Raw genomic sequence first — 14,249 nt, 5'->3', positions numbered from 1 at the left:
TCACTTCCTGGCAAATAGATGGGGAAGAAATGGAGGTAGTGACAGATTTTATTTTCCTGGGCTCCAAGATCACTGCAGATGGGGACTGCAGCCAAGAAATTCAAAGACACTTTCTCCTTGGGAGGAAAGCTATGGCAAATCTAGACAGCATACTAAAAAGCAGAGACATCACCCTGTCAACAAAAGTGCGTATAGTCAAGGCTATGGTTTTCCCAGTTGCAATGTATGGCTGTGAAAGCTGGACCATAAGGAAGGCTGAGTGTCGAAGAATGGAGGCTTTTGAATTGTGGTGCTGGAGGACACTCCTGTGAGTCCCTTGGACTGCAAGGCGATCAAACCGGTCAGACCTAGAGGAGATCAACCCTGGCTGCTCTTTAAAAGGCCAGATACTGAAGATAAAACTCAAATACTTTGGCCACCTAATGAGAAGGAAGGACTCCCTGGAGAAGAGCCTAGTGCTGGGAACAATAGGTGGCAAAAGAAGAAGGGGACGGCAGAGGATGAGGTGGCTGGATGGAGTCACTGAAGCAGTCAGCGTGAGCCTAAGTGGACTCCAGGGATGGTGGAGGACAGGAAGGCCTGGAGGAGTGTTGTCCATGGGGTTGTGATGGGTCGGACACAACTTCGCGACTAACAACAACAATCTCTGAGCATGTGCAGAATTTTCTTTCTCCACAGAGAAAAAAAATCTGAACAACAGAATGGAGTGAAGACTCTCTAAGCCTGTACAGCAGGTCTTTTTGTCCTGTGTCGCACTCTTAAAAGAATGCATCCTACGCCATCAGTGTGCCATGAAGTCTGGTCTCCTGGGCCCATCCTGCTGGCCTGCCTCGAGTTGCAATGGAACCGCAAAGAGTGTGTTGATGCTGAGAGGTGTCAAGGGGTGAAGTAGTAGTCAGCTGTCCAACTGAGGTACTAGAGCTTGAACTGTACTTGGAGTTTGAAGATTCATCTCAAACTCCAAGTACAGTGTTGTGTGCCCAGTGACACCTCAGCGTCCATGATGAGGGAGTTCACACGTGCCAACCAAAAGTAAGAATGGCTTTTCCAAATCTGAGAAGTGGTCCATAGCACAGGAGTCCAACCAGCTTTTATCATTCTGGCCAGCTGGCAACCTTGCCTAAAAATGAGAATAGCTTGTCCTGAAAGGCCCTTAGGAATTACTCATGTTGAGAAGCACCTGTTTGTTTTTCCTTTTGTAGGAGCTTGCACAGCTGTATGAAAATGATCTGAAATCGCTGTGGTAAGAGGAAGTTTTAGATAGAAAAGCTATCTTAACACCAGCGCCGCTAGCCAGACTGTTACTACTTGTTACAGCTTCTGGATGCGTCACTAAGCTGCCAGTGAATGGGCACTGGGTCTTATGCAGCATAAAGATCTAATTAAGCTGTACATCTGGGTAGAGACAACAGCAATGCAGTCTCTCTGTGTATAGCCTTGATCAATTGTTTAAGGCTTCACTCCTATACATCAGCCCATACATCCTGTTACCTTCCTGATGTGTTGAGCTGTAGCTTCCATAATTCCCAGACGGTATAGGCCACAGAAATCGCCAATTTGGGGAATACCAATACGCACACTCACCTGAGATTAAGCCCCATTGGACTTGCTTCTGAATGTACACATATAGGGTTTAGGACTGAGTGAGAAATTCGTTTGGTTCCCCTTTCAAAGCAAGACTCCTTTCAAAGATTTGTACTTCCCAAAAACAAACATGGTACATATCAGTTGACATTGGATGTCAAAATCTGTACTTTTCAGAAACTTGTAATGCAGTGCATTAAGGATGCTTATAAGAAATGTGTAGATTTGGAGAAGGACATAGAAAACATGCATCTACCTGAAACACTTTAGTCAATGGGAAAATTCCTTGCAGAAATGAATGAAAATGATTGAAATAAGATTATATTTTGAAAAAAATGTGCAAAAGATTATTAATTTTTATACAGACTAAAAAAATCACACTGTAATCTGGAAATAGGACTGCATGAATTTAGCAGAAGAAAAATGAGTACCCAAGTGAAATCAAGGTTGACAGATTCACTCACCCATAATAACATTGCATTCCATGTCATGCTTCATATGAAAGTTTCAGAAACAACTCTGGACCATGACATTTATCCTCAGGTTTAAATCAGATCCTTGATCATCTGTATAAGCCTTTGCGTTCAGACATTTGTAAAATTTCTATTCTATGATTGTTGACTCGCTGCAGATTGGGTCACTGTGTCCTGCACAGGCAATCCCTCCCCCCATTTTTAATTGTTTTCCCCCTTTCCTTTTCCACATTTTTCATCCCAAGGAAGTCTCAGAGTCTGCTTGAGGAACAAATCCACGAAATCCAAGGCCTTAAGAAAGAGGTGGATCGCCTGCGTACCAAGATCAGTGACATCAATGAAGGATTCCTGCTTTCTGTAAAGCAAATTCTTGAGGAGAGCAACATCCCCGGAGAGAACAAAGATGTAAGGAGCTGAAGAGCCCTCTACACCTCATTCATTCCTAATTTCAGTATCATATCCCCTTACAAGTTTGTGTTGCTTATATGTAAACTGCTGCCTTTTTAAAACATCGAAGAGGTAGATTTAGGTTTGATGAAATCCTTCCTTTCCACTGTCCATCAGGACTATTTTTTTAAAAAACCCATTTCAGCTCAACATCAGAGGTCAGTGGCTTTCATACATTTTACCTTCAGAGAAAACCTCCTGCATTAAGGAAGGGTTGCCTATACAAAGGATTCTGGGAAGTATTCCAGGTCATTCTACACTAATCTGATGCAGGGAACTGGTCAGCCGGCTGGGCAACACTGGTCACTGTCACTTTAGGGGAACTGAGAAAGCACCCTAGGACAGAGATAAGTTTGGCTTTAAGCTTGCATGGTGTATGGTTGTCGTCTTCTGTCCATCCGTGCTTCCTTCCTTTCATGTGTCATAAATTGATAAAGCAAGAGCATATAGTTTGAACAGTTAAGGCATAAATTCTAGATGGTGTTTCATGATCCTGGGTATGCACTCTTGCTTAAGAACATAAGAAGTTATTTCCTGGTTCAGATTAAAGTCCAGTAAACTTTGCAACCATCAGAGCAGTGAGCTGGCACCAGGCAGCATTCTGGAAGCTGGCCTTTTGCCCATCCCAGCCCTAAGAGATACGCAGAGCTCCCCTGCAGTTGTGTTTTGCAGGGGAAAATAAATAGTGCCAGTCAAGTTGCGCTTCAGGAAAGCATAACCAGCATCTTCTATGCAGAAATTCCTCCTAAGCTTCTGAAGCTTGTAGAGTTCTCTGAAGTACAGTTGGGAAACAATTTCCCCAGATGTTTGGCACTACTGCTGCAATGCCACAAAGTGTAACATTGGCAATGGAGCATGCACTTGATCCTACCCAGTTTTCTTCCTTCACAGTGGGTGAGATAATACTTTATACTGCCAAATGCTATGGTCGATGAGCAGAGCAAAATACTTTTTGTTCGATGACTTGCACGGATGGCCAGGAGGATCTGCACTGCAGCAGTGGTAACTCGCCTCCCCCCTGCTGCCCCCTAATAGCGATGCTCTTCCTGGCAGCAGTGCTGTGGCCCTCATCCCGCTCCCAGCCCCACTGCCCGCTCCAGCCCTATTCGCCTGGGCCTCCCATATCTAGTATCTCTAGTCTTTGTCTTGGAAGTGAACATACAATGGACTGTGGTCAGTTCAAAAAATAAGCTTACATCCGTAGGCTACTTCATATGTTTGGATCCAGAAGGCCTTTAAATGAAATATGTGCCTCTAAGTGGCCTGGAAGACTCGAAGGGGACCAGCTGGGCAGCAGTTCCAAGATGAACTAAGAGGGCAGCAACCACAGCTCGAGCCTGGCTGTTAAAGGATATACATTAGCTTTCCGAGCATTTGACCCAGGCATTCAGGCATTGGAAGTCTTAGGGTATCAGCAATTTCCTCACCATCAGCCATGATCAGAAACCAGTTAACATGCACCCATTCCTCCCATCCAACTTCAGGAATGGTGTTCCTACCGTCACATTTCTTGCTATCTTAGCAAACATGGAAATAGGACCATGTCTCTGCTGGACTTATCAGATCTGATTGGTCCTAAGCACCTCAGCCCCGATGGGTCATACTCATGAAGCTGTTACAGGAAATGCCTTACATTCTGCTTCTTAAAGCCCTTGGAGCATTCAAAATTCCTACCTCAGAAGGTATGTCATAATTTTTATAAGAATAATAATTTCCTTGGATTCATCTGATGGATTTTTTCGATCCTTCACAGCAATTACTTGTAATGATCAACCAGGCTTTTAAGAAGATTTATGAGGATCATGTACAAATGGCTGATTGGGCTCAAAAAACAATAGGTAATGATACACTATTATCTGCTGTTATGCTGTACCAGAATAATTATGGTGCTCTACCTATTCCTTCCTTCCTTCCTTCTCCCTTATGTAACCCACTGAAGTGGCTATCCTATGTACTTTCTTAGAAGAGGAAATATCTGAATAAACCAAACTTACTTCTGAGTAAACATGTAGGATTGTGGTGGTAGTTGCTTCACATGGCTCAAACTATATTTGCAATCCAAAAACCAGAGGTTTTTTACTTCATAACACATTTAGTCCAATATACTGGATTGTGAGTGTAGTTTGAGTCATATGGAACAACTTACACTAGAGTCTTGTCTGTTAGCCTATAACACTAACATGCAGGCAACCAGGAAGAGAGATTAGCCAAAAAATTTGTCGTGAAAAGGAGGGAGGTGCTTAGAGTTCCTCTTCTGGCTGATGTCTGCCATTTTGTGTCCCTTCCTGAACTTGCAGGGAAGCCTTGAGGCCACAGGTGAGGGCATTTCCACAAGTGCTGCTCTTTCTTGGTGGATCTTCTTTATAAGCCCACCTTTCCCCGTTTGCATTTAATTCGCATCAGCTTGGTAAATGTGGGCTTGGGAGCACGCATCTGTTATAGATATTGTTTTTCTTGTATGGTCACAGTCCAGGAAGATTTTTAAAAACTCCCCGGATAAAATAGCAGTAGAAAAATTAAAACACAATTAGAACAAGTAGCGTTTATACAATTTTTCATTTAAATGGTTGGCTACATTTGTCCTAAATCTGCACTGCAGTCATAAAATTTTTGGCAACATTTCCACTAACATAAGAGGCTGCATCCCTTAAACACATAGATACCAGAGTGGAAGACTTATTCCCATAAAGATCTTTTATTAATGGCTTAATCAGTTTCTCTCTGCATTCCATATAAAAGCTGCAATATAAGAGAATATGTTCCACAGTTTCTGCTGTTCCAGCACCACAGGAACAAACCCATTCATTGACTGGGGTCTTATTAAATTGTCCTTTTAATAGTGCTGATGGAAGCACATTAAAATGAGCAAAAGTAAATGCTTTTCTGTACTTTGGGATAGTTAGTGTGTGCAGACATGGAGGAAGAGTAAATCTATTATTATAGCAATTATTGCAGTTAAGAGAGGATCAAGTTTTACTAGCAGCAGTTCTCAAATATTGAAGATCTGGGTCTATTAATCTTTTAACAACAAGAAATTGAGATTTCTCCAGCACCTAGTTAGCAAGACATGCATTTTTTTGAAGTAATGTGCAGTTGGGCTCTCTGTTATTCTCATCAACAGCTCTTTAGGCCTGTTATCCTAATCAGAGAGGTTGCTGGATAGTTTTAGGAGGCATCACATATTCAAAGCCCTTCTCAGTTTCTAGTGGTCTCCAGAATAAAACAAAGGGTTCCTTTCCCCTGGAGGTCAAAACAAGCCACATGGCTTGAAAGCACGCCCCCCCATTTATGTCTGGAAGGACCCACGGCTCCCCTACATACAGGCCTGCTTTACAGCAGCCTCCTGAAGCCCTGTGCCTCTGCTGTGTTCTTCTCCCGCTCCCAGTAACTCTAGAAGCACCAGGGTGAATGGGTGTGGAGAGGCATAAAAGAGGAGGATTTTGGCCCAGCGGCTTCTGCTGCATCCTCCACTGAAGCATGGATGGATCCCTGTGCAGGCAGGGGGAGGAGGGCCGGCTGTGCTCTTGAGCAACGGCTGCTGTCTTAGCCTTCGCAAGAAATGAGCCACCTGCTTTCTTGACCTTATGTTCAGCAGTGAACTCCCTGAGAAATTGATCCAGTCCTGAGCAACTGGCATGGACAGCAGTGCACAGACCTGCTGGAAAACGTTATTTTGTCTTGCTGGTTAATTAACCTTGCCATTGTTGCTTACTGTAGGAGCCACCATTGATAAGGACAGGACATCGAAAAGTTATGATCCCAAGAACTGGCATATCTGCTGGTTCATATCTTCGTTCATGTCTTCAGCAAAGCCCCCTGATACTATTCTACAGGTACTGTAGAATTGTACTGTAACTATTTCGAGTGACACCATCTGCATCATATCACCCATACAAGCTAGTTTCAGTCCAAACTATGCCTCAGATGATCACAGGCTATTTATGGGAGTTAGATATAATCACATCCATTTTCATAGGTGGCACTGCAGCATGATGAGGTTGGACAGGAGTTCCCACTCAGCCATGACCTACCTTCCTTTCCTTCCCTTGACTTGAGAAATCTTTTCTGACAATGCAGTGCACAGAGAGTGTTGACTGTACGGAAGAGAGGAACACAGCACTTGGGTACTCAAGACGCACAGGAAAGGCGGGAGGCAGACAAGTCTCACGCCCAACCACAGTGCACTAGGCTTCTGTTGAAGCGGGGAAGGAGGGAAGCCAAACACCCGATCCCTTCTGCCTTCTCCCGGGAAATGGGACGTTCGAAAAGCAAAGCCCTCCTTTGCGATTTCTCAGTGACAGGAGGACGGGGCCTGTTGGCAGTGCAGGAAGATGGTAGCCGAAGCTTGGGTCCCCTTCTGTTGTCGTAATCGGCACCACCATTATTACTGTTAACGTTTAAATGGACACATACAAAGCAAAAAGGATGCTTCCAGGTGTGCTCCTACCTTTGCATAATGAGGCATCATTCATAGCCATGTTCAGTAAACATGTAAGGTGGGAGAACGTGCCAGGCCCAGCCACCCCTCCTTTGGCGGCTTTCCATGGACCTGTATTGTGGAGGCAAAGCAGGTGAGCAGGGCTGGAGTGCTCCACTCCTCACACCTTTACTGGCTGCAGAGACAGAAGGCCTGAACAGGGATACTGCACCTTTCCATTTAATTCCAGGTAGAAGTTTGGGTGTGGGTGTTTCATGAGGAGGACAGAAGAAGAAGAACATACAGTTACTCACAAACGTTTGTCGGCTTATGTTTCTTTGACATATTTCTTAAACCGCCATTTACTTGGGGCGTGGGGGGGGGGGCTGAGCACTTGGTAGGCCAGTCATTCATCTTGCCAAGCGAAAAGGAGTGTTTGCCTACAACAGTTCTACAATATGTCTGATCAGAAAGCTGGGCAATCACAAATGGGTGTCTGCACAAAACTCAAGGAAGTCAATTTAATGTGAATTGCAGCTGTGTCTGAGCCGTGGAATTACATCTGATTCACTTGACTTGTTCCCTGTTTCTAGCCAGATGTTTACCCTGGAAACTGCTGGTCCTTCCAAGGATCTGAAGGCCAAGTAGTAGTTAAATTGCCTGAAAAAATCCAACCAACAGCCATTACAGTTCAGCACATCTCCAAAGCAATCGCTCCTGAAGGATGGGTCACCAGTGCCTTGAAGGACTTCTTGATTTATGCGAGTATTCACTTGTAACTCACTTGTATAATTGTTCCTTTAAGGTTCACTCGAAAAGCTCTAATTTGGGGAAGTAAGGGGCAGCCTCACACCCTGCAATTCCTCCCTTCCTCCATTAATACTATAAACAGACCATGAATACTGACCAGGCAGTGTTCTTTGACTGGGCGCCTCTCAGACTTTGGTCTAGTCGAGGTGGCTCTCTCTACGTGTTGACCAGTTCTGGCTGCCTGTCCATTCTCTGGTCTGCCTGTTTGCCAAGCCATCAGCCTACATAACTACCTGCCCTCTGTTCTCACTTCTTTACACCAGTCTGCTTTCATTGGGCTCACTGGGCTAGACCCATTCCATGTCTGAAATTGACTCTGCTTCTACACTGACCTTTTGCATTGCTTAAAGAATTGGTTCCCAGGCTGTCTTTTTGTGCAGTTGTCCATCCTTGGGTTGAAATCGCAAAGGACATTCACCAGTTCTGGCTATCTCTAAATCCCTTACAACTCTAGGGCCTAAACAATGGAACAGAAGAAGAAACTCTTCTGGGGACATTCATGTATGACATCGAGAAGGAACCCATTCAGACATTCCAGCTGAAGGTACCCTGAGAATGAGGGCACTGGGGTAGAAAGGCTGGCAAAAGCCATTTGTGATTTTTTTAAGAGAGATATTAGGCATGACTCTTCAAGTAAAAGGCCAGGTTGCTCCTCTACCTTTCTAGTATTCAGAGACCTGTTTTAATTCAACATTGTGTTTTCAAAATAGTATGGCAAGGATAGGGAACCTGTGGCCCTCTGAATGTTTCCCCTGACAATTTGGCATGCAGATTGGTGTTAATGGGAATTGGAATGAAATACTATCTGGAGGACCACAGGATCTCCATCCCTGGCTTTGGGATGAGATCTAGTGGCTCAGAGTTTTGGGGTATGTACCCCATGATCTTCACAGGGAAACTTTAAGTCACTGAAGGGCCCCATAGCACAGTTAGGTTCCTAGTGATGTATCAGTGATTCCGTTTATTTTAACTTGCTTTACAGAGATTGCAGTTTTGAACTGATCACATGATGTGCAACTGTGGATGATAATCCTGGTTGCAAACAACGATTTAGATCAGAACTCTAAAAATAGTTTTACCTTACCTTTACTGTAGATATGTATGGGAAGCTGGAAAGAGCTGGAGAAAGGAGGAGGTATAGGTGATTGCTAAGCATTTCTGTTGAGCAGTGGCATTTAATCTGCCAAAAGAACTGAGGGTTATGACCACACTGTTAGCGAAGCACAGAGATGTGATGCAGGGTTTAATTTTTGTTCTTCCCACTCTACATTTCAGAATGAACATGCAAACCAGTTTCTGTATATAAAGTTCAAGGTGCAGAGCAATTGGGGCAACGCAAAGTTCACCTGCATTTATCGAGTCAGGGTGCATGGGAAGATGGTCAACTACTTGCGTTCTTTGGATGAAGGCAGGGGGTGAAAGTCTTGCAAGATGAATAAAGGAAAGCAAGAATATGAATCTCCATCCTACTGAGCAAACTGTAAAGAGCACATGAGGCTTGACCTAATTTGTCCTAGGGGAGGGTGGGGAGGGAAGTTTGGAGGCAGAGGAATCATAAGTATGCCCAGATGTTTAGAGTTTTGCAGACCTTGATCAAATGTAGACCTCCTCTACGGCCTATCCAAAAAAATAGATGAAGAGAAGTGTAGCAGAAGGAATTTCACTAGATCAATGCAAAGTCATGATATTAGAAAATTGATTTTAGTTGTGTGAATATTTTTGATCCATACCAGTCCTCTGTGGGAAAAAAAGAGATGAAAGTAGCTAATGAAATAAAGATTTCTATCCCAACTGAAGTGTGTAGATGCCAGTGCAGTAGATCTAAAAAAAATCCCTCTCTGACTCAAACAATATAGCCTTGTACAAAGTCATCATTCTAGCAGTTACTGTTCACACATGCTTTCTGGGTTCTGGAATGTTCCTCTTTCAGGTGAGCTGAGTGGGAGTTAAGTAATTGCCTCCATGTCAAATGTATCCCCAATAATTTGTACACCCAAACCAATAACACTACCAGCACAATTTTATGTATCTGCTATCCCTGCTGGTGTGTTTGTTTTTCGAATAAACCTTGGAAGCCCCAACACCCTGCCTCCTGTGAACAATAGCACATCAGCTAGCATTCCTGGGGCGCAGCCATGTTTACGGACTATGTAGAAGATAGTCCGTAAAGGGCTCTCCAGATGTTTTTGAGGACAAATTCATATCAGCCCCAGGCCAACACTCAGGGGCGAGTTTTGGCTTGAAACATCTGGAGCACACCAGGTGGGTTGCTGCAGGTTAAGAGTGAGGGTGGCAAAAACATAGATGAGCACAACATAACTGAAGAAGTTGTTTTATTGTTGTAGGGGTGCAGGAGGGAACACATTAGAACTGTATTATGTGTAGGAGGACTAGGATTACACAGAAACTCTGCTGCCACCTTCCCTGCAGAATCTAAGAAGTGCACTCAGAGATCCAATGCATTCTTCCAGGCAATGGTATAGGCCATTCTCAGACTGTCCTTTTCTTGGCTATGGGTATTTATTATTTATTTATTTATTTATTTAAAACATTTCTATGCCACCCCATCGCAATAAGCCTCGGGGCGGCTCACAACATCAAACATTAACTATACAATAAAACCACAATGTAATAAAACCACCATGCCATAAAACCTCATTAAAACCTCAGTGCATTCTTGGCTAAAACAAAAGCAAACAAACCCTAAATAAATAAATAAATAAATAAACAATTAAAATAAGTTTTAAATAAAAAGGTCTTAGCCTGGTGCCAAAAAACAAATAACGATAATTATTAATTGAGCGGCCCCTCCCTAATGCTAGCCATTCCAGGATACAGCTCTTAGCCTGGCTGGCTTTCCTTTGGTAGGAGATTCCTAGAGACTTAAAGGGGTCCTGTACTCCTACTGATTATTTAGTGTATACAGATTGAAACTAAGTGGAGGCACAGATGTAAACAGAAACTCTTTTGCTAACACGAAACTGTTGCAGCCTGCACATGTATAATATGACCATCACCAGTCATCTGGCTTTGAACTTGAGCTGCTGCTCGCTTAGGAAAGAAATCACATCTTAGTCTTCCTTCCACACCAACATGAGCAACATGTGTAGAAGGGAAGCTGATGAGCAGCGATTATCCACTTTTCCCAGACACTTTCTGTCTGTATAGGTAAGAAGTTCTCCTTTTGGGAAAGAAATGTTCTCCAGATATACACTAGGTTTAGTGGAACCCATTCCGTATATTAGAACAGTAATGTCCAGGCATCTCCTATGATCAACACCTTAACATTTTGACTCACTCTTTAACAGAACAATGGCTTTCAAACATTCTGCCTTCAGGAAACACTCCCATGTTGTTTGGCCTTCCCAAAGAACTTCTGTGGATCACAAAGTACATTATCTTTTCACAAAGTACACCTGTGCGTGGCTTAGTTTGAACACACCTAACCCACCCTGTCCCCCATGGATGCACATTGCAGGTGAGGATTAGAAGCTGTGCGAAAGCTACGTTTTAGAGACCTTGTGTGCTGTTACTAACTTTCTGATCAAGGAATCTTTGATAAGCTTCTGAGGAACCCTAGAACACAGAATCAATAGCACAAACCTTTATCAAAGAAGAAGGTTTTGTGTCTTTTTATGTATCAATGCCATGGAAGCTTCCTTCCTCTGGTAAAGATACATATTAATTTGTTGATTATACAACAGATATTTTCAATATTGCTTTTCAATTATACTAGCAAAAAGGCTCACAAGGTGCCTTACACAAAATATTAAGAGTGCAATCCTATGCAAGTTTAGGATGGGGGAGGGGGTTAGAGGCTATATACTGGGAGCTGTAAGTCTTTCTTTAAAATCCCATAAAAATAGCAAGGTGAATGAGCAAAGAATCAAGACAGGGAGGACGTGCTGCAGATTCCAGATACACAAGAACTAGAAGCTCTGTCTTTGAACTGGCTGAGTTAGGTGCTGCTTGCCTGCTTTCTGCAACGAAACAAATTCGCTTAAAAATCCCTTCTCCCCTGATTATTTAAGATGTCCTATAGAAGAAAACGTTATTCCAACTGTACTTTATGGTACGTACAGTTTGGCGCATATTTGGTCTGTATCCACTTTTTACCAGGAGGTGGTGATATTTCTACTAATAACTAAACCATCCTTCCCTAACGTGAAGCCTTCCGACGTGCTGGTCGTCAACTTTCGATATACCCCACTTAGGCATGCATGCAGGGGAATGATAGGAGCTGTAGACTTAACACATTTGCAAAAATCTCGGTCGGGCGAGGCTGGACGAAACGGACGACTTCTTTTCCCGATGCTGAAAAGTGAGTTTTCTTAACTTTCCCGTGTTTTCTATATGCAAAGCGTATAGGGATTGCAAGATGTCTAGCATTCCGCAACTCTGCGTCCTCAAACACAACAACACACTTAGAAAGGCATTTAAAATTAGATTTTAAAAGTGCAGAGAGGGAAAAAATATTCCTGTGCCGACTGTTATATGAAAAAAACAAAAACAACCCGGAATAAGACTTTCGCAGGACGTGCGCACGACGCACCTCTTCGTTTTCCTTTTCCTATCTCTACGGACTTGGGGCCGTGCGCGGACTTGGCGTCATTTCCCGCCCGCTCGCTGTTCGCGTCCGGCCTCGCGGGCAAGGTCGCGTTCCCTGAAGGGAGGCGGGGCCGGTGGGAGTCCGCGCAGGGCCCCGAAGATGTCGAAGGGCTCGGAGCTGCAGCGCGGCGAGGCGCCCAGAGCCGTGCTGGGCTACACGCCGGACGAGAAGCTCCGGCTGCAGCAGCTGCGCGAGCTCCGGCGCCGCTGGCTCAAGGACCAGGAGCTGAGCCCGCGTGAGCCGGTCCTCCCGCTGCGCAAGCCTGGGCTGGTGGAAGCTTTCTGGGAGCGCTTCCTGCAGCCTGGCGGGCTCTGGAGGCAGCAGGTGAGGCGGCGGCGGAGGAGGTCCTGGCATGCGAACGGGTATCCCTTCCCTGCAGGAGAGCTTAGTCTGCGTCTCCCAGGTTGCCTCTGAGGCGACCTGTTCGACTACAGTTCCCATCAGGCCCCTGCCGTCATGGCCATTGGGTGGGGTGGCCTGGAATGTCCTAACACTGAAGGATACCGAGGGAGAAAAAGCTGCAGCAGAGGGAAAAGATTGTGAGGCTGGACTTTGTGTTTATTTAGTTTAATTGTGCAGTTACTGATTCGTTCACCGAATGTGAAAGTTAGTATTCTCATCCACAGCTATTTAGGATTGAGGCTATAATCCAATGCTTGTTTATCGGGAGCTTTGTCCATTGACATTAGTGTGTATCTGCAGAATTATTCAACAAATCCGTTGAATTCTGAGGCATCATGCCTGAGGTTGGGCGGTAACATTGCCTTGTAGCTTGATAAATGTGACAAAATAATATAATATGAAGTGCCTTTGTTCCTGTAGGATCCATATATTCAAGAGATAGGTAAATGGGTGCTTTCTAAATATTTTGAGCTACAGCTTTCATAATCCCAGTACATTAGCTATGTAGGATAGGGATAATGAGAATTACATTACAATATATCTGAAGGCTATAAGTGCCATGTACTTCTTCCTGAGGAAAAAATGCAGCTGTGCATATTTATACAGCTTCCAAGATGTCCCCTGCAAGAAAGATTGAAAAAAGTACACAGATTGCTGTTTCTGACTTACTGAACAGAATCTCAAGAATTTTTGTGTGCATTCATTTGTGTTATTTCAATTAATAAATTTGGACCATGAAAGCATTTTCTAGTACAATGGTTTTCAAGCTTCCTGCCTTCAAAGAATCTCTTTCATTTTCATTTGGTTGCTGAGAAACTCATTCTCATCTGCCTTGAAATCCCTGCAAGTTGACAGAATATGAGATGTATTCCATGGCACATGCTGTGGGGCTGCCCTCAACTTCTGTGCTGTCTCACAGCCAAGACACCAGCATATCCCTCCATCCTCTGGTCTAGTACAGTGGTACCTTGGCTCATGAACTTAATCCGTTCCAGGACTCTGGTCGTGACCCAAATTGGTCCTGTGCCAAGTAAATTTCCCCATAAGGTTCAATGTAAATAAGGTTAATCCGTTCTGGAACCATTTTTTAAATTGGAAAAATGTGAAGCAAACTGACAACAACAAAGATCGTGGCCATCTCCCCCCCCACCCCCACCCAAACACAAGCGCGGCCATCTCCCCGCCCCCCCCCAGCATGACCGAGATTGCGCCTGTCATCCCTGCACGCGCCCATCATCCCGGCACACTAGGGGGTGGGGGGGAGAGATGGGCGTGATCGCGGGTGCACTGGGGGAGGGAGAGATGGGCGCGATCGCAGTTCCGTTTGTGCAGGGAAGGCGTGCCTGATCAGAGGTGTGCGCCTGCAGGAAAGACAGGCGGAAGCTCGGCCATCTCCCCCGCGGCTCTGCTTTGCTGCTCCCGTCTTTCCTGCAGCTGCGCGCCTCTGATCACACATGCCTTCCCTGTACGAATGGAACTGCGATCGTGGCCATCTCCCCACTCGGGG

At 44.5% G+C, this 14,249-nt stretch overlaps 2 protein-coding genes across 2 annotated transcripts in view; both read left to right on the top strand.

Moving 5' to 3' along the window:
• LOC123022422 (SUN domain-containing protein 3-like) overlaps nt 1-9,150 on the top strand; it is a 21,121-nt gene extending 11,971 nt beyond the window's left edge. Inside the window, exons 7-13 of the mRNA XM_044428124.1 lie at nt 1,203-1,243; nt 2,303-2,462; nt 4,258-4,342; nt 6,222-6,337; nt 7,515-7,682; nt 8,186-8,275; nt 9,007-9,150. Coding sequence (XP_044284059.1) covers nt 1,203-1,243; nt 2,303-2,462; nt 4,258-4,342; nt 6,222-6,337; nt 7,515-7,682; nt 8,186-8,275; nt 9,007-9,150 — 804 coding nt within the window. The remainder of the gene's footprint in view (nt 1-1,202; nt 1,244-2,302; nt 2,463-4,257; nt 4,343-6,221; nt 6,338-7,514; nt 7,683-8,185; nt 8,276-9,006) is intronic.
• Nucleotides 9,151-12,363: 3,213 nt separating this feature from the next.
• The window catches only part of NDUFB6 (NADH:ubiquinone oxidoreductase subunit B6), a 4,982-nt gene continuing 3,096 nt past the window's right edge, over nt 12,364-14,249 (top strand). The window contains exon 1 of the mRNA XM_044427858.1: nt 12,364-12,664. Within this exon, the coding sequence (XP_044283793.1) occupies nt 12,440-12,664 (225 nt within the window). The 5' untranslated portion in view covers nt 12,364-12,439. The remainder of the gene's footprint in view (nt 12,665-14,249) is intronic.

Source organism: Varanus komodoensis, unplaced genomic scaffold (assembly GCF_004798865.1).
Source record: "Varanus komodoensis strain SLA01 unplaced genomic scaffold, ASM479886v1 scaffold19, whole genome shotgun sequence".
Taxonomy (NCBI): Eukaryota; Metazoa; Chordata; class Lepidosauria; order Squamata; family Varanidae; genus Varanus; species Varanus komodoensis.
The sequence above is the reverse complement of the archived record's forward strand: the minus strand, read 5'-3'. Positions and strand labels throughout refer to the sequence as shown.